Source organism: Dendrobates tinctorius, unplaced genomic scaffold (assembly GCF_039654945.1).
Source record: "Dendrobates tinctorius isolate UK_male_01 unplaced genomic scaffold, ASM3965494v1 ptg000103l, whole genome shotgun sequence".
Lineage (NCBI taxonomy): Eukaryota > Metazoa > Chordata > Amphibia > Anura > Dendrobatidae > Dendrobates > Dendrobates tinctorius.
Genome location: NW_027361771.1, coordinates 1,972,827 through 1,996,101, shown reverse-complemented (window position 1 = coordinate 1,996,101; position 23,275 = coordinate 1,972,827). Strand labels below are relative to the sequence as shown.

The window sequence follows — 23,275 nt, the reverse complement described above, 5'->3', positions numbered from 1 at the left end:
TTGGGCAGCATGTATCAACTGTCAGGTTCCCTTTAACTAATCTTTTAGCTGGCCAGGGACTGGAGTACATTTCTGTTGTAATTTTCACCACTCTTAAGGCGAACAATATGATGAAACTGAAGTTTGCGCCCCATAAAGCTAAGTTGGCTGACACTGACCTAACTACATCCAAAGTTTTTGCTTTTACAACAAGTAAAACTATTACAACCATTTTATACCAGTGTTCTGGCAAAAAAATGAACCATTGAGCTACTGTGATGTATACAGCTCTGGCAAAAATTAAGAAACCATTGAAAAATGTTCATTTTGCCTGATTTTTCTCTTTATAGGTATATTTTTGAGTAAAATGTAAATTGCTCTTTTATTCTATAAACTACTGACAACATGTCTTCGAATTTCCAAGCACTAAATTTTATATTTATTTTCCGAAAATGAGAAATGGTCAAAATCACAAAAAAAAGCAGTGCTTGCAAACCTCAAATAATTCTAAGAAAACCAGTTTATAATCATTTAGAAACAACACTACTAATGTTTTAACTCAGGAAGAGTTCAGAAATCAATATTTTGTGGAATAACCATGATTTTTAATCACAGCTTTCATGTGTCTTGGCTTGCTTTCCACCAGTCTTTCACACTGCTTTTGGGTGACCTTATGCCACTCCTGGTACAAAAATGTAAGCAGTTCTTTGTTTGAGAGGTTTTCAATGGGGATCAGGTCTGGAGATTGGGCTGGTCATGACAGTTATTTGATGTGGTGGTCCTTCATCCACACATTGACTGACCTAGCTGTGTGGCATGGTGCATTGTCCTGCTGGAAAAAACAGTCCTCAGAGTTGGGGAACATTGCCTGAGCAGAAAGAATCAACTGTTTTTCCAGGATAACCGTGTATGTGGCTTGATTCATACGTCCTTCGCAAAGATTAACCTGCTCAATTCCAGCCTTGCTGAAGCATCCCCAGATCATCACCCACCAGATTTCAGTGGGTGCAAGACACTGTGGTTTGTACGCCTCTCCAGGTCTCTGTCTAACTATTAGACAACCAGGTGTTGGGCAAAGCTGAAGATTAGACTCCTCAGAGAAGATTACCTTACACCAATCCTCTGTGGTCCAACCCTTATGGTCTTTGGCAAACTAACTTCAGCCTGGCTCGCCTTTGCTTTTCATTGATGAAAGGCTTTTTTCTAGCTTTACATGACTTGAGCCCTGCCTCTAGAAGCCTGCTACGAATTGTTCTTGCTGTTCACTTCACCCCATCTGCCATTTGCCATTCCTTTTGTAGGTCACTTGATGTCATCCTGCGGTTGCTGAGTGACATTCAAATAAGATGATGGTCATCCTGGTCAGTGGAGAGTCGTTTTGCCCTCTGCCGGTCTGTAGCTTTGTTGTCCCTAATGTCTGCTGCTTGACCTTGTTGTAATGGACTGCAGTCTTAGAAATTTTAAAGTTGGAGGCAACATGACACTCACTGTATCCTTCTGCTAGTAAAGCCAGAATTGAGCCCTTCTTTTCCTCACTCAAGACTTTTCTTTTCAACTCTTTTGGCATGGTTAAAAGTTATTTTTTTCATTCCTATTACTTTTGGGATATTACTAGCACTTGTTTTGCCATCCAGCTTGTCCTATTGCAAGAGGATTGTGAACATCACAGCAGGGTTTTTTTTATACTTCGTTAAATAAGATTTGGTTCAGGTGATAAACTAATCAGAAGCACATTAAGTAGAATGAGGTGTACTCTGGTTGAAATTCAACTGACACTGGAATGGAATGGCTGTCAAACATGTAGAGAAGCTGATTTATATAGCACTGTGCAGTGGTCTCAATATTTGCCAGAGTTGTATATGGAAACATCTTGTCTCCCCTACTAATTATTGGTTCACTTGTAGCATCAGGCCTCATTTGGACTGTAAATGCCCATCCTAGCAGGTTGACAAGCGCTCACGTGTTATCTTCCACAGGATGTATTGCTGGACATCAAAGAGACAGAAGTTGCAGTAAAGGACAAGGAATCATCTGAGGTAAGTGACTGGCATTATGAATGGTCTTTATTACCACACTGCCTACAGCATCATTTGCTGGTTTTGAAGTGGCCGAGGTTACTTGGTCCTTTCTCACCCTGTGTATCCCTGCAGGTCCTGTTTCGCTACTTGTACCCCGAGATTTCCAGTGTTGGACGAAGGCTGGATAACAGGAGGGTGTTTGCATTATGTGCAGTGTGAGTATGACTGGCACGTATATGTTGATACTGGCCATGTTTTTGGGGGGGCATTAGCTCAAGAGTGAGAAGAGAGATAATTGGGTAAAAGTTTAAAGGGTTATTCCAGGGATTATTTTTGTTGTAGTCAAACAGTTGAGATATTGCCAAAATGGGGGACTTAACTAACGCAATGAACTAGGTTGCTTTACTCTGTTGCCTCATTGGGGGACACAGAACCATGGGTGTTATGCTGCTGTCCACTAGGAGGCGTGTCTGAAAAAGATTAACTATGGCTCCTCCTCTGCAGTATACACCCCTGGACAGCGTCAGCCTTCTCTAGTTTTTGCTTAGTGTCGCAAGGGGCACACTGGTGGGGTAAGATCACAGCTTGGGTTTTTTTTGCTCGGCTGTGAATCCGGATTCCCTGTAAGGCTCTCCCATAAGTTTCCCCTGCATATCCACCCCTGTAGGGCTCTCCCATAGCCTGCCCTTCCGCACTCTGCGCACTATGCCGGGCTCAAGGTACAAGAGAACCAGGCAGGACTGCTTTTATGCATTCTGCACAGCCTGCAAAACCACTCTCCCCAGTGGCAGCACGCACCCCCCTGTCGGGGCTGTATCCAGAATACTGGGTCAGAACCCCAAGAGGCTCCTACCAATGCTTCAGCGGATGCACCACGCCGGAATGGGCTACCCAGATGTCGCAGTCTATGACGCAGTCCATAGATAACCTAACCTCCACATTTCTCCAGGCTCTGCAGGGTCATGTCTCGGCTATGAGCGTTACCCAGCAAAGGGACAGCTCCACCCAGGGACAGGCCGTTTCTGGCTCTCCCAGACGTAAGCGGACTCACACGTCACGTTCCTCTGCATCATCCCATAGCACACGGTCATCCCCCTCTAGGGATAGACACCGTAGTTCCAGGTCACCTAGACCGTCCCCTACCAGAGACAGACAACGCACATCTCCACAGCGACCCCCGACTACAGGAGACCTCCGCCCCAGCTCACCCACCAGGGAACGCCTCAGCGATACGCAGGATTGGAAGGCATCTGTGACTCCGACTCAGACAACGAAACGGAGAGATCTCTGGTCCCTTGTCCCCCTAGCAATACAGCGCTAGTTGAGGACATAATCTCTTCCATCGGGTGCTGGACATTTCCGATCCAACCCCGGAAGCCTCAGAACACAAGATTTGCTTTGAAGGTGTTCTGAAACCACCTAAGGTCTTCTCTAACCACACGGAATTTCAGGCGATCCTTACTAAGCAGTTTTCGCAGCCTGAGAAGAAATTCACCAATCGCAAATATTTGGAGGCTAGGTACCCCTTTCCACAAAAGGACACCAGTGGACAGACCCACCTGAAGTGGACCCCCCAGTCTCTAGGCTAGCAGCCCAGACCCTCCTCTCACTGCCGGACAGCTCAACCCTCAGGGACGCAGCAGACCTGCAGGTAGAACGCATGGCTCGTTCAGTTTTCGAAGCGGCAGGGGCCTCCCTGGCCCCCGCTTTCACTTCAGTTTGGGCGGCCAAGGCCATTCTGGCTTGGGCCAAAAACTTGCAAGCTGGCCTCCAAGCGTCAAATCCTGAGCTGTCGGACCAAGCGGTTCAAATAGCAGTGGTAGCAGATTACATGCTTCATGCAGCCCTGGATTCCGCAAGAGGTGTAGCGGGGATAGCAACAAACGCCATAACAGTTCGGCGTATCCTCTGGCTGCGGGAATGGAAAGCGGATGCGGCCTCAAAGAAGTCCCTCACGCATCTCCCGTACCTCAGTGGACGGATTTTCGGTGAAAAGTTGGACACAATGATATCCAAGGCCACTGGCGGTAAGAGTACCTCTCTCCCTCAACTAAAACCTAAACGAACGTTTAAACGGCGTAACCAAACACTATTCCAATCCTTTCGGAATTCTTCAGGCTGGTCGTCTCGCGCCCAGCACAAAATCGTAACCGCTCTCCATGAAGGGACAACCCAAGGGCGGCGCAGAGGCCGGACAGGACCTGGCAGTCGACAGCAGGCCAGGCGAAGCCCAAAGGAGGAAAACCTCAGAATTTCGCCTCATCATGACTTATGAACTCTTGAAGACACCCCACCAGTAGGCGGACGACTTCTACTCTTTCAGCCAGTCTGGCTGCCTATTACAGAAGAGAGGTGGGTCAGGGAAATATTGTCTTCCGGATACAAGATAGGGTTCACTTCCAGTCCACCAAACCGGTTCTTCCTCTCTGTTCCACCAAAACTGCCAGACAAGGCTCGTGCCTTCCACCAAGCGGTCTCCTCTCTCCTTCAAGCAGGAGTCGTAGTACCGGTTCCCGCGACCGAATGCTTCCAAGGATTCTACTCCAATCTATTCGTAGTCCCCAAGAAAGGAGGCAGCGTCTGGCCCATACTAGACCTAAAACAACTCAACAAATATGTACGGGTTCGTCATTTTCGCATGGAGTCCCTTTGGTCCATCATTGCGTCCATGGAGCAGGGAGAATATCTCGCCTCCATAGACATACAAGACGCATACCTGCATATACCAATTGCTCCCGCCCATCAAAGATTTCTCAGGTTCGCGATCAACCAGGACCACTACCAGTTCGTGGCTCTCCCGTTCGGACTCGCCACGGCTCCCAGAACGTTTACTGTTATGAACGGGTAGCCGAGGAGAAAATAAAAAACAACACAAGCTAAGTCTCAGAAAACCAAAGAGGTTGGTAACTATGCAGACTGTTATGATTGAGTCACCGTAGGAGGCAAAAATAGAAATGCTAGCTAAATCCAGAAAACCAGAGAAGTTGGCAGCTATTGGATTGCAGACCCCTGAACCTATCAACACAACTAGCAGTAGCCGTGGGGGGCTCCTACGATGCCCTAGGCCCCTCGATCACAGCCGGAGGACTACATAGCCTAAAGACAGAAAGGGAAATCTAAACTGCCCCAGAGCAGACCCCAAAGCAAAAGGCAGCCCCCCACATATAATGATGGTGAAGCAAGAAGAAAGAACAAAACACAAACAGAAAGATAGACTGAGCAAAGATGGGGCCCACGCTAGCTTAGATAGGAAAGGACAGGAAGGCTGCTGTCTGCAATCCGTGAAAAACCCTATGAAAATAAGAGCCAACCAACTGACAGTAAAAAAGGCCCTGAAGACGCTAGGCTTCAAAAAAGCTATGTCAGTACTCAGAAATATTCTGAAGACAGAGCAACAGGCAAAAAGAGATTCAGCTCACCCCAGCAGGGAATGGCAGAATCCAGAAAAGCAAGGAAAACAAAACACTAATGCTAAAAGGCAAAGCAGAAATCTTAGCTTTAGATGAGCAGGAATCAGACTGGTTTCCTAAAAGTCCACAGAGAAATCACCCGCAGGCCAGAAGGGCGTCGGCAGCCTTATATCCAGTCATTAACTCCACTCAGCCAGTCATCATCATCAGCCCCAGGTGTTTGACAATCAGGCTCACTACCTTTCTTCACCAGAAGAGGGAGTTCCTCGGGCCTCAGTAGTGAAGGGGAAAATGAACTCACAACAGCAGACTGCAGATCCCTGATTCTAACCACACAACTAGTAGCAGTTGTGGAGCGTTCCTACGTTGGTCCTAGACGCCTCGTCACAACTGGAGAGCTACATAAGCCTAAAGCAGGAAAAGAGGAAAACTAACTGCCCCAGAGCAGACCCCAAAGGAAAGACAGCCCCCCACATGTATTGATGGTGAAACAAGATGAAAACACACACAAAGGCAGGAAAATAGGCTCAGCAAACGATGGGGCCCGACTAACTAGAAAGGGCAGGAAAGCAAAGACACAACACAACTGATAGCAAAATTAACCCTGAAGTCACTAGACTTCTCCCACTATATCAGCACTCTGAAATATTCTGAGACAGAGCAAAAAGAGGCCAATCTAATAAGGGACAAAAGAAAGGCAATTTGGCAAAGAAGAGTGGAAATTCAGCACAGCCCAGCCGGGCTGGCTGACCACACAAAAAACTAAAAAGACAAACAAGAGCAAGTGCGAACATTAGCAAAAATCAAACTTATCTTAAGAAGACTGGAATAGAGCTGAGTCCTAGACCTGAGAAACAGACTGAATCACCAGCACTAGGATAGGGTGTCGGCTGTCTTATATCCAGTCTGACACTCCAGAGATCAAATCACTATCTTCCTCACCAGGTGGCAGATTGCTACCACTTAAACCAACCTCACTACCGCCTGTCACCACCAGAGGGAGAACGGAAGGGGAACTCTCAACTGGTGGAGCAGAAAATGAGCTCATAACAGTCGTGCATCTTTTTTGGAGTGTACGCCTACACCAGACGCAGTGTAGTACTTCAACTGGCTGTTGGCACGCATCCCCATACATATTAGCGTTGGTCAAAGCAGCCAATATTACTCTGTGTATGAGAGCGGTGGGGCCTAAGGTTCATGCACACAGCAGTGCTGTTATTGCTTTAAGTGCTTTCACATTGTGTTCTTTGTCCCAGTTGGGGTATATGTCCAAAATTCCCACGCAAAACGGTCTGGACGTATATGCAGACAAAGTGGATGTACACTCTAGCGTGCATAGTTTTCGAAGGTGTCCGCCTACTGTAGACACCCAGATTCAGTCTACTACGTCTGTGTCCTCCAGTAGGCGTATACTCCCAAAAATGATGTACGCTAGAGCACACATTAGCTCTGTCTGCATCATTAGTCTTCGGCCCTGACTGTATATGTGTCTGGACCCAGATTGGCAGATTTTAGGTGTATACCACGATGAAGACACAAACGCAATGTGAAAGCACCAAGCACCCCCAATACATGGCTCCTTGTGGGCCTCCGGATTGTCAAAGTTCCTATTATGCGAATGGCTTTTTTTTTTTTTTTTTTCAATGGAAGAAAGCTGTCTCTCTAATGCCACCTAGTGGCTGTATCCATAAGCAGGTGTGCACAACTTCTTTTTTTTTTGTGTGGAATTAATCAACTTTATTCTTTAACATAATAAAACTTAAAGGGAGCCTGTCAGCAGGAATTGTGCACAGTAACCTACAGACAGTGTCAGGTTAACGCCTTTATACTGATCACAATGACACCTTGGTGATGAAATCCGTCTTGTGGTTGCTCTTTAATCTTTATTTTCAGCTTTGACTTAATGATATGTGATCTGCTCATGCTCAGGGGCGGCCTGTGTGGGGGTCTTCATTTCATGCTCCAATTAGGTATTCATGTGTATGGCTTTTGACAGGTCACTGATTCCTCACTGACTTGCCCCCCTAGTTTATAAACTGAATGTAATCTCATTCATCAGGGGCCTATGCTGTAGCATCATGTGGGGGATGATATGAACATTTTCATTTTATATAGCTTTGTAAAAAAATTTTTTTTTATTCAAACAACCTGACGCCGGCAGCCGCACATGCGCAGTAGCGTCTAACGTATTCTGATAAATGCTACTGTACAAGAACTATTTTGACAGCAGTAAAAAAAATTAAGCTTTAACAAGTTGGCGCCTGCGGAATGCGAAAGATGCTACTGCTCAGGTGCTGTTGCCAATGTGTCAGAGATGGAACCTGCGCAGTAGCATCTATCTTCATGACGCCTTTTTTTTCCAGCCAAAATGGCACCTACGCAGTCGCATCTATCATAAAATGATCATCAGCGCAGGCCTGATGATTTTTTCATTTAATTTTTTTTTTTAACCTCTTTACGCCCGAAGGTGGTTTGCACGTTAATGACCGGGCAGATTTTTACAATTCAGACCACTATCCCTTTATGAGGTTATAGCTCTGGAACCCTGCAACGGATCCTGGTGATTCTGAGACTGTGTTTTTGTGCGACATATTGTACTTCATGTTAGTGTAATTTCTTCGATGACTTGCGTTTGTGTACAAAAATGGAAATTTGGTGAAAATGTAGGAATTTTCAAACTGAATTTTTTTGCCCTTAAAGGGAATCTGTCACCCTTTTTTTCGAATATGAGCTGCCGGCACCGACATCAGGGGCTTTATCTACAGCATTCTGTTATGAAACATCAACACGCCAATATTACCAAAGTTCTGGCTTCTTGAGGATCGCTATGTGAAGGACCTGGTCCCAAAACTTCATCATTTCAACTGCATCTATAGGAGTTCAATTAGAAAATGATAAATCGTGATTTTGTGCCACAAATTGATGAGCATACAAATTAGTTTGGCCCACCATGAGGTTAACATCCACAGAGAAAAAGACTTCTTCAATTTCCATGAGGCCAGTGGTGTCAAACATGGTTCCTGATTGCGCCACAAAATGAGGAATCAGTGGCTCATAATTTTCAGGGGGCGAGGTCCATATGGGATCGGTAATGGGGGGGGCGCTGGTTCATCTCCTGTCCTTGGATGTCTTGTGCCGGTTCAGCAGGACCTGAGGAGGGGGGAGTCTGAAAAATAAAGAAAGGTGGGATCTTCTCCCTCATGGTCAGTGTTGGAGGCAAGGAAAGCGTATGTCTCCTCCACTGAACAGCGTTCTTGGAATGAGCAGGACTTTTTTTTTTTTTCCTTCTTCATGTATGTGGTGTTTGCACTTTATTCTGTTGTGTGTGTGAGAAAGTGCTTGGTGTAAAGTTTTCTCTTAAAAGAAAAAAAAGCAGCAACCGGGGAGGGAAAAAGTATAAACCAGCGAGTATAAGTGCTGCTGAGTGAACTGAGACACTAATCAACACTTGGTGGCTGCTGAATGTGTGCACGGAGGTGGCGCAAAGAGTGGGGTGTGAAAAAAAAAAAAAAGTGTAAAACGGTGGGCAAGAGTGCTGATGAGTGAACTGCGTCACTAATCGATGCTTGGCGGTGGCAGAATGTGTTCACAGAGGTGGTGCAAAGGGTTGGTAGGGGGGGGGGGGTAAAAGAGGTGGGGTGGAGGCTTGAGGGGACTTCAGGCATTGAAAAACTTACAGTTGTAGTCTCTCTTCATTCTTCCAAGAGGGTGAACGTGGGGGGATTGGGGTGGAGGAGAGCTGAGGCAGGGATCTTATGGGTATATCTTGTCTTTTCTCTTCTATAGGCAGCAAAGGGCCCAGCACAGATCCAATAGGATTTATGCAGAGCAGACACTAAGCTACTGTGAGGATGTGCAGGGCGCAGTCACACCGCTTCTGTGCCCTGTGATTGGTGCAATTGAAGATGTAGAGTGCACTAATCGGAGCTGGCCTTTGTGATGTTGGCGTTGCCAGGCACCAGTCTACAGTTGCTGCTCCTACAGCTCTTTTCCTAGGCAGGTGACAACATAGCTGTGCCCTGTGATTGCTGCCATCAATCAGCATGGGTCCAGGCCCTACCTGGCGTTGGCAGTCACCATAATAACCTTTAAGTCCAAAAAAAAAAAAAATCATATATACTGAAGTACAAGCCAATATTTTCAGCCCATTTTTTAAGGCTGAAAGTGCCCCTCTCTGCCTATACTCGAGACATAAGCCAGGGGGTCGGCAGGGGAGCGAGGGGCGTCAGATCATACTTGCCTCCTCCTGGTGAGGTCTCCGGAGCCTGTGTTCAGAGGTCACGTGGTACCGCTCATTAAAGTCTTGAATATGCGCATGAACACAGGCTCCCGAGACCTTGGGAGAAGCAGGCACTGCAGAGACCGTGCCAGGAGGGGGTAAGTATATGCGATATTCACCTGTCCCCGTTCCACTGCTGTGCGACGCTGTCATCTGGCCGTGACGTTCAGGTCAGAGGGCGTGATGTTTGTTCAGGCAGAGGGCGTGGCATGCACTGTCACTAACAGAGGACCAGGAAGACGAGCGATGTTGAACAGGGACAGGTGAATATAGCAGGTGCCAGGGCCCTGAGCCAGCGGTGACACCGGCACCTGTCCCCCATAGTGCGTTGGTGTCCCTGCCTGCTCAGGACATCGACACCTGGCCCCCAGCAACTAGGTTTTTGGTTTTTTTTTTTTTATTTGCAGCAGCATATGGGGCCATTATTGACCTTTGTGCAGCATTGTATGGTGTATATTTTGTATGGAGCATCTTATGCGACCCATCATGAACTGTATGGAGTATTTTATGAGGCTCTTGATTCAATATGGATATTCAAAAACATTTAACCTACTGATGTCTCAACTTTACATGGTATCTATTTTCATTTTTGAAATTTACTAGTAGCTGCTGCATTTTCCACCCTAGGCTTATACTCGAGTCAATAAGTTTTCCCAGCTTTGTGGCAAAATTAGAGGGGTCGGCTTATACCTGACTATATACGGTAATTGTGAGACACAAATAACAATATATCAACAATTGTCTACTATGGCTGATTTGTGACTAGATCAAAAAAGATTCCAGCTAAAGTGAGAAAATTAAACAATATTCCTGTTTTAAGTATTCCCTATGTGGGTTATAACTGCATTTACAGTGTGCTTACATGCAAAGTAAATATCGGCACTTCCTTCTATTAAGAACTTGGGTGTGATATTTGTCACGTGTCCACATCACAAATGCAGTTACATGACCTGAACAGGGGATACTTGTGTGTGCAGTGCCATGACTTTGTATGCAAGCTGAACAATAAGCACCATCAGTGGTAGCATTCTCTAACCAGGTGCACATACCATTAAATGAAGGTAGAACTTACATGACAGTTGCAGTTTGTGTGCCCTTATATACAAATTGTCTTCAGAAGTCTGCTGGCTTTGCCTATGGAGAAAGGCCTCTTACAGTATGGGATGTAACTGTGGGAGAGTGGTTACTGTAACAATGGCACAGCCCTAAGCCTGACAGATTGCGACATGATCTTTGTCTGACATCAATCAGTGCTTATTTTCAGTATACATTAAGTGTTGCCAGGGGTGTCTGTTCTACCCATAGTGAGGTAGGACACTGCCAGTGTTCCATGTGTATGGGGGTAAAAGGATTGTCAACCTTCAGTGTTGCACCTAGGATATGTTAGCCAAGCCAGAATTTCTGTAGAAAAGACTAATTTAAGCTTAGTTGGCAAAGTATCTTACATGCATTTTCTACTTAGAGTGAACTCCAGATGTCACAACTGTACCAGACGCGTTATGAGATCTTGGTCTACTTTATCCAAGTGAAGTTTCTTTGGCGTTACATAATTGGCTTGTAAGGCAACTGTCTACCATAGGAAGAGCTACTCCAACCTTAGATAGGTCTCAATAGTATGTTGACATCCTCACCCTATTCAATTGCAGACTTCTGCATTCTTACAGGTGCACTGTGAGGATTCTGTGGCCAGGTGGTCATGAGTGGAAGTCTGGGATTACCATATTAACAGCCACATGCCAGCTAGACTTGTCTGGCCTTGCTCAATACATTTGATAGAGGCTATGCCTATCAAGTCAGCACATAACCAGCAGCACAATGCTCAGTGGAAGTCCAGGAGTTTAAAGACTCTTGTATGTACTGCTGCTTTAAAAGTGTATCAGACATGCCATACCCCTGGATGGCTTCCTGTAAAGCAGGGTTCACCCACCATGCTACAAAATAGGTGGCAAGAAAACAAAAAAAAAACTAAACAGGTGAGCAGTGCTTTTATCTGCATCTCTTGCTGCAGTACTAACATGCTTTCTCTTCCCCCTCACCTAGAGAGAAAGGAGACTCTAACATGACTTCATTCACCTGCTTTGTGTTTGAATCCCTTGGCCACAAGGAGTGTGAAGAGATCATAAAGCGCATTGGTGAGTGGATCTTAGTCTGGCTAGTGCAATATGTTCTGCATATTAAAAGTAACTTCATGCACTTCCCTCTTACAGCAACAGGCTTCAAGCATACAGAATGGTTTGTGTGACATAGAAGGCTTATTTCTACTAACAGAACTTTGTACCAAGTCTAAAATAAATTTTATTTTTGTAAATTGTTGTGCGTTAAGTAATTAGACAAAAAGCAGTTGGGTTGAACGATAAACATTTAATTTAAAATACTGACACTACAATATATAAAATAGCTCTCAAATGCACATTGTGTCTGTAGCTGCCTTGTTACACATCAGTCTGCACTGTACAAAGCACCAAGTCACCTCATGTTGGGTGAGCTGCACAGACCCCCCCCCCCCAATTCTGAGTTACAATGAAAGGGAGGATGGCGATGACAAGTCACCATTACTCTAGGCAAAAATCGCTTACAGATCTGACCCTGTTAACTACCTGCACACATAAGATACAAGGTGAGTGTCCTCATGCCTGGTCCTCCTCCACAGACTTATTCTAGGATCGGAGTACACAGACTGAAGTATGTCTTACTGACAGGTTATTGCATTGGGGCAGAGCATAGTGGAACAGGGCCATGGTCATGCAAAAGCATAAGCACCTGCTGCTCCTCAGTCTACATCCTGGACTAGGACACTGAAGGACAGCTAGAATCAGAAGCATTCACCCTGAGTGGCAGATGGAATGGTTGGTAAATTACAGAAAGGAAACATTCATACAAAATAAAACAAGTTAAAAACCAAAGTATAATACACAAACTCACTATAAAAACCACCACAAGTGCCACTATGCCCGCTCTCCTCGTATCCTGCGAGCAAGCTGGATGTCCTTGGGCATGATGGTCACTCTTTTTGCATGAATGGCGCAGAGGTTAGTGTCCTCAAACAGGCCAACAAGGTAGGCTTCACTGGCCTCCTGCAAAACAAAGTACAAAAGTTAAGTCAATGATGTGACATTCCCATCATGGGCGCATAGTGTTTAAGAATATAATATATAGTGAAATGGGCACCAGAGACATTTATCTGCAGCTACACCTACCTGCAATGCACCAATAGCAGCACTCTGGAAGCGGAGATCAGTCTTAAAGTCCTGGGCGATTTCTCTCACCAGCCTCTGGAAAGGGAGTTTACGGATCAGGAGCTCAGTTGACTTCTGGTAACGACGGATCTCACGCAGTGCGACAGTGCCAGGCCTAGATTTACAAAGAAAAAAAGTCAATTAAAGAGTCTGTCTCAATACAAACTGCAGAGTTGACTGGTCAGGCCAGGGTAAATTAATGCACGACAGCCAGTCAGATGAGTGTCCATACCCAACACTATTTAACTTGTATAGAGGCTCCCATTAACACAACCATCTTATTGATGAAGATTGTAAATGTCACTTAAAAGCATCTTATCCCAATAGATGTCCATACACAGGCGCTGAAGACTGGGGATATTTTACCCTATAGATGTCACTTCCATGTACAGGAAAAGCCATCATGAAGACTTACTGTATACACGAATATGAGCGGAGATTTTCAGCCCGTTTTTTGGGCTGAAAGTCCCCCCTCTCAGCTTATATTCGAGTCATACACCGGGGGGGGGGGGGGGGGGGGGTCAGGGGTGTCTCTGCGCTCTTCCTGCCTCCAGTGGTCACGTGGTACCGCTCATTAAAGCTCATGAATGTGCATATTCATGTTTTAATGAGCGGTATCACATGACCGCAGGAAGAGAGCACGGATAAGCTGAGGGCTCAAGAGACAGAGTCAGGATGGGTAAGTATAGCGATACTCACCTGTCCTCCGTCCATGGCTGCTTGCTGCTGTCATCGTTCAGTGACTTCAAAAAGCAGAGGGCACGGTGATGTGGTTAGTGTGTGCCGCGCCCCCTGCAGTCTGAACGTCACTGACCGATGACGTGGCAGATAGCGGTGAGCAGCCATGGACGCAGGACAGGTGAGTGTCTTTTTTTTTTACATGCAGCAGAATCTATGGAGCTTCTTCTGGGGACACCATGGGGGGGGGGGGGGGGGGGAAATAATCTATGGAGCATTTCCCACCCTAGGCTTATACTCGAGTCAATAAGTTTTCCCATTTTTTTTGTGGAAAAATTAAGGGGTGGGTCAGCTTATACTCAAGTATATACAGCAAGCCTGATGTTCAGATGTCAACTAAGATTTCCTCATACCAATCTTGTTGTGAAGACTGGAAGTTCCCAGAAGCACGAGTGAGTAATCCAGCAGACGTTTGCTTGGTTACAAAGCACAAATGATTCTTATATGGAAAAAAGGTGCAAGTAGTGACATGCTGCAATTGTCAGTAATATATAACCAAGCATGTGCATGAGATTCCTTACTTAGCTGGTACAGCACAAGAAGTTTATGTAGAAGTATCATACATACAAAAGCAAATAACCTTGCAGCTTTCTACTCCAGGTGCCCACATGCAAGCAGCAAACCAGGAGCAGAGGTGGAAACCTTGTAGAAGTGTGTACAGTGCAAGGAGCCATCTATAATAGTGTGCCAGCAGTGTTACACATCAGTATTGTGGATGTTAGTGAAGGATGCAGTGACTTCACTACAGGTCCCCACAAGACGCCAACCTCACACCTGTAACGATGGGGCTTCTTTACACCACCAGTAGAGGGAGCACTTTTCCTGGCAGCTTTCGTGGCCAGCTGCTTACGTGGAGCCTTTCCACCAGTGGACTTACGAGCGGTCTGCTTGGTACGCGCCATCTTCTAACCTAAGAGACAGAAAGTATAAGACCATTTCCTGCATTCAGTGGTTTATAAGGCCTTTACCAACAACTCGAGACCCAGTTTAGAATAAGTACTTAGAATCTAAGCCATTAGTGGCCATGCCAGAGAGGTATACAAAAGTGTATAACAGTATCCTAGTCACAAGGAGGGAACAGACATAGCCGCCTTCTCCTCCTGTGGTGGGCTGCACAGCTGACATCGTCTGCCAGTGCGACAGGAAGCAGTCCCGAATGACGTCACAGGAGAAAGCGCGGCAAAGCAAGTTCAAACTCAGTCACGTGGTCTCCAACCAATCAGCCTCGCCAAGCCAACGACCAGATAACATCCAGACGGGGAGCCCCGACTCCCAGCCGGCCTGATATCACCGTGACCCCGAGGATAAGGGGACGCAGCTGGAGGTTACCCAGGCACACTAACGGCCAAACCAGAAGCCGGGCTGTAGTTAGTACACAGCCGGAGCCACAAGCCATATTATTACTGGGGACTAAACCGCTCCCGCCACGGTAAACTAGAAAAACCCGCATCACAGCCCAAAATCCGCTCCATGAGTCTCGTATTGAAACACTTACTTGATAACGTTGCGGTTTCCTCGCTTAATCCTTGTGCGTTCTGCTCTAAAGCTGGAAGTCGTCTATGAGTAAGACGGCGGAGTCCGCGCTTTATATAGAAGGCCGAACTCGCGCGTCTGACGTCAGAGCCCAGCGCATCGTCACTGCAGCTTGAATGCAAGGCGCGCTTACGATTGGTTGCTGTTATTACTGGAAACTTACGTCACCATAACAAGCTCCGCCCCAAAGTGATTCTGCGCTGATTGGTTACAATAGTCTCCTGTGATTGGTTCTTAACGTAAGGCTACTATTGGCTGGCTGAAGAGAGGAACAAACCAATAAGAATTGAGACCGTTCCTTGAGTTCTGATTGGCTGAATCGGGAACGTTTCTATCCTTCTCTTGTCTCTAGCTCTAGCATGGAGGTGACGGCGAGAGCTGGGACTGGACTGCACGGCCGCTGCCTTGTGATGCCAGTGTGAGGGTTGGAGGCTGTTCCATGGCGGGCACAAGAGACCCCTGCCTCCCCTTAGCCTGGGGATACAGGAGAGAAAACCGTAACAGCACATAATAACGCACTGACCCAGCGAAGTGTAGCTTTACGCCACATTCACACGGTCAGTATTTTACCTCAGTATCTGTAAGCCAAAACCAGGAGTGGAACAATCAGAGGAGAAGTATAATAGAAACCCGTCACCACTTCTGGATTTATCACCCACTCCTGGTTTTGGCTTACAGATACTGAGGTAAAATACTGACCAAATACTGAAGGTGTGACTGGAGCCTTAGGAGCACTTTCTGTGCCTGTTCACACCACAGTTTTGCACTTATTGCCATATAGTAATGTTGGATTGGCGTCTGTGTGACGTACGTTCATATCCTGGCAGGGAAACACTGGAGCAATGTGAGTGCTAAGAGTTTACAGGGAGAATGTACAAAAGCGACATCCCCTCAATGTTTGCTGTGACCCCCATTTACCGAGAAGCACAGGCAGACACGTATCCGTCATGCGATACCATCAGGGAGGCGTCTTGCTCCAAATCAGTTTTAGTCACTGACCCCATAAATCCATGGAGCCGAGTGTATAAAGTAGATATGTGCTGTCCGACCTTCCATTGGAGCGCACGCTGACCCGTAGTGTGCCATAGTTCTGTTCAGATGAACGATTTTTTTCTCAGCCGGTTTTTAGTGTAGATTGCACACAGATGTAAAAAATGGACACTTGGATGGCAAATAGGTGAAAATGAGAAAAAAAAATGTCCAAGCTTTCTGGATGTAACGCAAACAATTTCTGATACACTCCTGTGCATGGGCAGAGAAAAACCTGATCAAATTCTGATCAAGCTCTGATTAAAATCTCTGATGAAACTTGGTCTGTTTTTTTGCACGTGAAAACAGCTGACATCTGAATTAGGCTACTTTCACACTATCGTCGTGTGGCGTTCGTCACAATGCGTCGGGCCGACGCACGTTGTGAAAGATTTGCACAACGGGGGCAGCGGATGCAGTTTTTCAACGCATCCGCTGCCCCATTGTAATGTCCAGGGAGGAGGGGGCGGAGTTTCAGCCGCGCATGCGCGGTTGAAAATGGCGGACACGACGCACAAAAAAGTTACATGTAACGTTTTTGTGTGCGTCGCGGCAGCCAAAACACAGATGCGACGTGTTGCCATACGTCGCAATGCGTCGCTAATGCAAGTGTATGGAGAAAAAACGCATCCTGCAGGCAACTTTGCAGGATGCGTTTTTTCTCCAAAATGGCGCACTTCGACATACGTCACACGACACTAGTGTGAAAGTAGCCTTAGGCCTGAGGGTATGTGCACACGGAGTTTTTTGGTGGTGCGTATTTTATAGATAAATCCGCAGGACTAAAGACCTGCGGTTTATCTGCGGATTTGCCTGCGGTTTTGCCTTGCGGTTTCACACCTCATAATGGATGAGGTGAGAAACCGCAGCATTTCTGCACAAAAGAATTGACATGCTGCAGATTGTAAACCGTGGAATAATCCGCAGCATGTGCACAGCGTTTTCCAGTTTACCATTGAAAACAATGGTACTGTACAACGCACCTAAATCTGCTGCGGACCCGCAGCTGCAGAAACGCTGCAGATCCGCAGCAGAATCCGCACCGTGTGAACATACCGTCAGGCTGCAGCGTTTTTTCTACGCCTGCCTTAAACTTTGGCACTGTACTGTATGAATTATCATAAGATATACTTGCTATAAAATGTATCTGTTTGCATCAGTTTTGCAACAGATCATTTTATTTTTGGTTTAAATATAAAAAAGACGTGGAGCTATTAAAGATTAGAAAATCTTGGTGTGAAACAGTCCTGAGAAGTGGACGTTCATCATGAGGCTAGGATAGACGAAGGAAAAACACATGGGGGAGAGAAAGTATGTCCTCATAGAAGGTATGAAGCCATTAGTAAAAATACATGCACGCTCAGCCAAACCAAGTGAGCACGTACATACAATATTCAGGAAGAACAACTTCTGCAGCAGGAGGAGACTCCATCTGTCAGCGATCTAGAACTTGGTCCACATATGGACTTCGATTCCATTCAGCATTCAACAAAACGCCTTAGGCCAGGGTCAGACTTGCGAGAAACTCGCAGGAGTCTCGCACGTCAAAACCCGGCACTCAGGACCGGAGTATTCAGCCGCATAGAAATGCATGCAGCCTCACACTCCAATCCGAATGCCGGCGGCAGTGCGGGGTATTGACGTGCGAGACTCCTGCGAGTTTCTCGCAAGTCTGACTCAGGCCTTATTGAAAGTGATGAAGGCATTGTCCCCAATGTTCACACCTTTCCCACATCAGGATGTGCGGCCGGTGGCCTGAACACAAAATTAAGGCCGGAGTCACACACAACGACAAAAAAAATCGGTCCGTTTTTGACGGACCAAAATCGCACAAATGTTTCATGAGCAGCCATCCGTATGGCAGCCGATTTTAATGCGAGGGGGCAATTTTGTCGCATCTAAGCATCTGTGTGACATCCGTCTGCCGAGATTTTCTCGCAGATTACAAAATAGACATATAATGGAGCCCAATGACAGGTTAAAACCAAAACGAAAGGATAGATACACATAGAATACATATATATATACATACATGTCATTGAGACACATATATATACGTATATATTTATATTTCATAGAGTTTTACATAGCAGAATAGCCACTGAAACATTTGCCGGCTTCATTAACATCATTCCAAAATCCGACATGAAATGACACATGGTTTGCATACAGTAAACCATTTCATTTCTTTTTTTTATATGTCTTTCACTAGTAATTAGATGAGGGTTTGTGTGTAAAATTTGGGAGGTGTAGGTGTTAATTTAAGGGGTTAATTTGTTGTAAAAAATTGCGTGGGCTCCCGAGGTAATTTGTCAACCAGAGAGGTAAAGCAGGTGGGCAGATTTTAAAAGCCTTGAGAGAGACCATTGTTTTTGTCTGCCCCCAGACACCCCAGAAAAAGCGCATCTATGAGATGCGCCTTTTCTGGCACTTATCCTCTCTATTCCCTTTGCTCTGTAGCGGTAGCAAATGGGTTAATAACAAAGGGTTAATGTCATCTTGCGATTGGATGGTGACATTAAGCCGATTAATAATGAAGAGGTGTCAATAAGGCCTGTTTCACATTTCCGTTTTTTCAAATCCGTCAAAATCCGTTGGTTTCCGTTAAAAAACGGATCCGCCATTTTTTTGCAGGATCCGTTTTTGTCCCATAGCGGTTACCGCGGATCCGTCAAAAAACGGATCCGGGTTTTTAAAAACGGATCCGTTTGCATCCGTTTCCGTCAAAAAAACGGAAACGGATCCGTTTGGCGGACACAAAAACGGAAGTGTGAAACAGGCCTTAGACACCGATCCATTATTAACCCTAGACTATGAAAAAACACACACAGACATGAATTAAAAATTCTTTTAATGAAATAAAGACACCAAGTTTTTGACCAATTTTTATTACTCTGCTATTCCAAAATAAAACCATGATCTGCAAAAAAAAACATAAAAAATCAACAATATCCTTACCTTTCTGCCGTTCAGTCATGTCCCATGCTGTAATCCTTCACAAGGGGTTAACTAGTTTACAATGAGGATTGGTGCTAATATGACCAGCCCCACTGTAAACTACTTCAGAATGAATGACTTCATCTCTGCGCAGCCTCACTGGCTGCCAGGAGATTAACTAATTAGCATGGGAAAGTTTCTGAATTTTTTCCCCACACTCATCAGTTCACCTCAGGTCAGTCGGGGACTCCCACTGACGTCCCGCTGACGTCCGATTTTTTTACGTCCGATTTTCTCGCTAGTGTGACTCCGGCCTTAATGTAACAACCTGACTGGACTAGTGCCTGGGAGTAAATTGTAAAAAAAAAAAGCCAGATGATGTCCATCTAGTATTGTTTCTTTTAAAGGATTACACAAGTGTTTTGCTATCTAAGTAACAAGGGAATGGAAGCTAAAGATAGTGTTAATGGCGCTTGTGTATTCATGTGAATCTATATAGGATTTAGTTTTCAAAAGGAACATTTGATAGTTAAAAAAGACTGTGTGCAATGTGTTTGTTCTGTATTCTTATGATAATCTGTCTTGTTTTGTTTCAGGTGTGTTCACACTTCTATCCTGGTGGTGTATACATATCTAACAATACAATGTTGTATAACAATAGTCTCATGGTGGAGGAGGCTAGACACTGAGGCTACCATCCCAAGATGAGCTTTGGTTGAGTTTTTTTTATGTTGGAGAATTTCTACACCATTTCTGGACCTATTAATTTAACTGGGCTACTTGCATTTTTTCATTGCTTTTCTGTGTGCGTTTTTCTAACATGCGTTTTGTATAGCTTTTTGACGCTGTCTCATGTTGCTGTGTCATTCTTGAAAGCTGCTTTGTTTTTTAAACTTTCTGGTATTTTTATTTCACTGAACTGTATTGACATACTGAGGCCGGGGTCAGACTTGCGAGAAACTCACAGGAGTCTCATGCCTCAATACCCGGTACTTTCGCCAGCACTCAGGACCAGAGTGTGCTGCTGCATGTATTTCTATACAGCTGAGCGTTCCGGTCCAAGTGCCGGCAGCAGTGCCGGGTATTGAGACGCGAGACTTGTGCGAGTTTCTGGCAAGTCTGACCTCGGCCTTAGGCTGGGTTCACATTGCATTATGCAGACCGTTCAACGCAGATGCTTTATCTGTGCTAGCGGTGACGGAGCCTTGGGTGATGTCATGCTTGGAAGCAAGGAAGGGTCTCTCTGACAGTTAACCAAGTCATACAACACAGTTCCCACTCCAGGCCAGCAGAGGGAGCTCTGAACCAGGATTGGGGGAGGAGCGCGCTCTGAGGGCCAGGAGGGGAAATAGGTAGTTAGTGTGAGGAGGGTCACGTGTGTAGACGTGTGGAGAGAAGCTGGAGGTTGAGCTGAGGAAAGAGAGCTCCCTTCCAGTGAGAGCGCATGATCTGGAGCCTGGTCTCCACGGTTGTATGGATACTGAAGGTCCTGCAACAGAAACCAGAGGAATAGGAAGCTGTAAATGCTCTATTCCCAACAAAGACTCGGAGGCACAACAGCGACGGGTGAGCCAAGAGAGATAGAGGGCTACAGCTGTCTGCTATACAAGGTAGTTCTAAGAGAAGATAAGAAGGAGGAACTTCAGTGTAACACTGTACTGGATGTAACTCAAGCCAGCGCTAGGAAGGAGACTGCACAACCCATCTGATAGAGAGATTCCTGAGTTGCTTCCAGGCTAGCCTGCTCCTGTGCCATCTGTAATCAGGACCCTGGACTGCATTTGCCAAGTAAAGAAACTGCACCCTGTTGTGTCCTTTCCTCCTTCCTGCAACATCCTCAGCACTGCTACATCTCTGTGCCAAACACTGCACCTTCTTCCTAAACATTCCGCTACACTGCCCTGGGACCAACAGCCCTACCTGTGGAGGGCTACAACATAATTGCTGCACCCCACCATCTGTCCCAGAGGATCTGTCTGCAGCGTCGGCTTAACACCTCCCTTGCCGAACATCAGAGGTGGCGTCACGAATCACTTATAAACTTTATTCCCAACTCAACCCCTTTTACATGGGCGCCCAGGGCCACGGACCGGGTCACCGCTGCTGTGACAATCCCCTCTGAGAGACCGGCCCGGTACTGAGTACCCCACAGCCCTGGGTGTGAGGGCGTCCCAGCCTCAGACGCTGCAGCACGCGTCCGAGGCTTCGTTACTGAATGACGGCACATCGCGAACGCGTGTCGCTTTACGGCATGCGTCACAATGTCCTGACAATGGAGGGCAATGGCAGCGGTAACGGACTGTGTTACACCGCGTTATGCCATGGTGTAACGCAGTCCGTCTAACGGACTGCCTAAACGTAATGTGAACCCAGCCTTAGGTGTGGATCGCATGCGATTTTTAAGCATTTCTGTTGCAGAAATGCACTAAAGATGCATGTGCAATTTTTACCTGTAAATTTTTTCCACCTTGTGCAAATCTATGGGGAAAATCTGCACATAAAACTCAGCAATTGAGCAATCGGTCATGTGCACTGACACATTGACTATATGTGTGGTCCATGATGCACATGGACTGATTAGACGCTCCTCTGAACTAGCAGTTACACAAATGTCAGCTGATATGAAACATTTAAACAGAAGTGTTTCCTGTAAGCTGAGTGACCCGGGAAGGAAAGAGTTAAAACAGCCTAAGACCTCATTCACACGTCCAAGAAAAAAATGGTATCGTTTGCATTAGTGTTTTTCAGGGATGGATAAATAAATGACAAAGCTTTTCTTATACTTTGCAATGTTAAACACAGATAGCACATGAATGCCATCCATGTGTGCTGTACGTGTTTTTCACGGACCTGCGGGACAAAAAAAATGGACGTCTCAGTTTGTTTTGCACAGATACAGGAGATACACAGTCATGTGGAAGTCGCCTTGCTACACTTGTAAGGAGAGCTTTAAACCAGAACAACATGGTGTAAAATAATGCATATCCTGTAAAATACTCAGGACTAGTTACCAGATAAAAATATAGTGGTTTATTTGGTTTCTTCCATCAAAGAAAGGTTATTACAGAAAAACAGGTGAATAAAAATAGGTGAAAGAGAAATTGTCCATAGTTCATACTCTGAGATCCCACATGGCAAATGGCGTCTGTCTCTCAGTTCGGCTTCTTCGTACTAAAGTAACATACCAGCTGTTGAGTTATGTCATCTTGCGTCTGTGTCTCATGATGGTGAGGGAAGAAGACAGCACCCTCTACAGTTAGCCATGAATTATATACGTCTCTTGAAACACGTGATCTCAGTATATATGGAGTTTGACATTTACCTCAAGGCTAAACTTAAATATGTAGTGAGCTGACATTTCTACCATGAGCCAAGCTTAAAAATAGCCTATGTCATGTAAGCTAAAGCATTCTACAGAACTGGGTGTAATAAGAAATTAACGGATTATTAATATTTAACAATTCCCCCTTTTGAGGGAGACAGACATTAATTGGAACCCTCAAAATATAACAAGATCTTTTTTTCTTCTTTTCTTCTTCTTTGACAAAATAATTTAATATCAATAACAATAATAATATCAGATTACCGTTATAAGTACTCAATGACATAATTGATGTGAATTCATGTTATGGTAAGCCGTGAACAATATTCATATAAAATATGTATAATTATACTTCCCTAAGTCTAAATTGAAGCATCTCAGGTCCAGTCATCATCATCTGATGTCATCTGGTCTTCATTTTGATGTCTTCTGTCTTCTTCTTGGTTCTTTTAAAAACACAGTTTTTCTTATAGCATATAGATGTTGTAAAAATTGTGTTGTGTAAAAATTAAAGTTCATAAATTCAAATGTTGATAAGAAACAAAGTCTATAGATGAAATGCAGCTTTAATATCTGTGCAGTGTCACCTTTAAAAACCTGGGCTTACATTGGCTCGCCTTGGATATTCTGGAATCCTCCATCGGCACTGGTCTTTGAACAGGTGTGACGTCTTTGGTCAGCAAAGCAAGGGTTAAAATGACTCTTCCTTGCTAAACATAGCACCATAACCAGTCCTTGTCCTAATGCACAGGACATATGTCAGGGTTGTAGCTTCCTGACAATTACCTTATTGT

General features: G+C 45.4%; 2 protein-coding genes across 7 annotated transcripts in view; one reads left to right on the top strand and one right to left on the bottom strand.

The window, feature by feature from the left end:
- Positions 1–19,929, top strand: part of LOC141099868 (uncharacterized) — an 84,012-nt gene extending 64,083 nt beyond the window's left edge. For 2 of the 6 annotated variants that reach the window (XM_073587928.1, XM_073587926.1), the window contains 3 exons: positions 1,956–2,015; positions 2,130–2,212; positions 11,727–12,557. In XM_073587928.1, coding sequence (XP_073444029.1) covers positions 1,956–2,015; positions 2,130–2,212; positions 11,727–11,928 — 345 coding nt within the window. In that variant the 3' untranslated portion in view covers positions 11,929–12,557. Of the gene's footprint in view, positions 1–1,955; positions 2,016–2,129; positions 2,213–8,107; positions 8,370–9,193; positions 9,546–11,726; positions 12,558–19,755 lie in introns of those variants that run through there. The other 4 variants (XM_073587929.1, XM_073587931.1, XM_073587927.1 and 1 more) reach the window with 4 other exon arrangements.
- On the bottom strand, positions 12,028–15,311 carry H3-3B (H3.3 histone B). The gene is made up of 4 exons (XM_073587932.1): positions 15,156–15,311; positions 14,435–14,570; positions 12,884–13,037; positions 12,028–12,760 (listed from the first exon to the last, which is right to left on the bottom strand). The coding sequence occupies exons 2-4, from the start codon at positions 14,560–14,562 to the stop codon at positions 12,632–12,634; spliced, it is 411 nt and encodes a 136-aa protein (XP_073444033.1). The 5' UTR covers positions 14,563–14,570; positions 15,156–15,311; the 3' UTR covers positions 12,028–12,631.
- Positions 19,930–23,275: the final 3,346 nt, after the last annotated feature.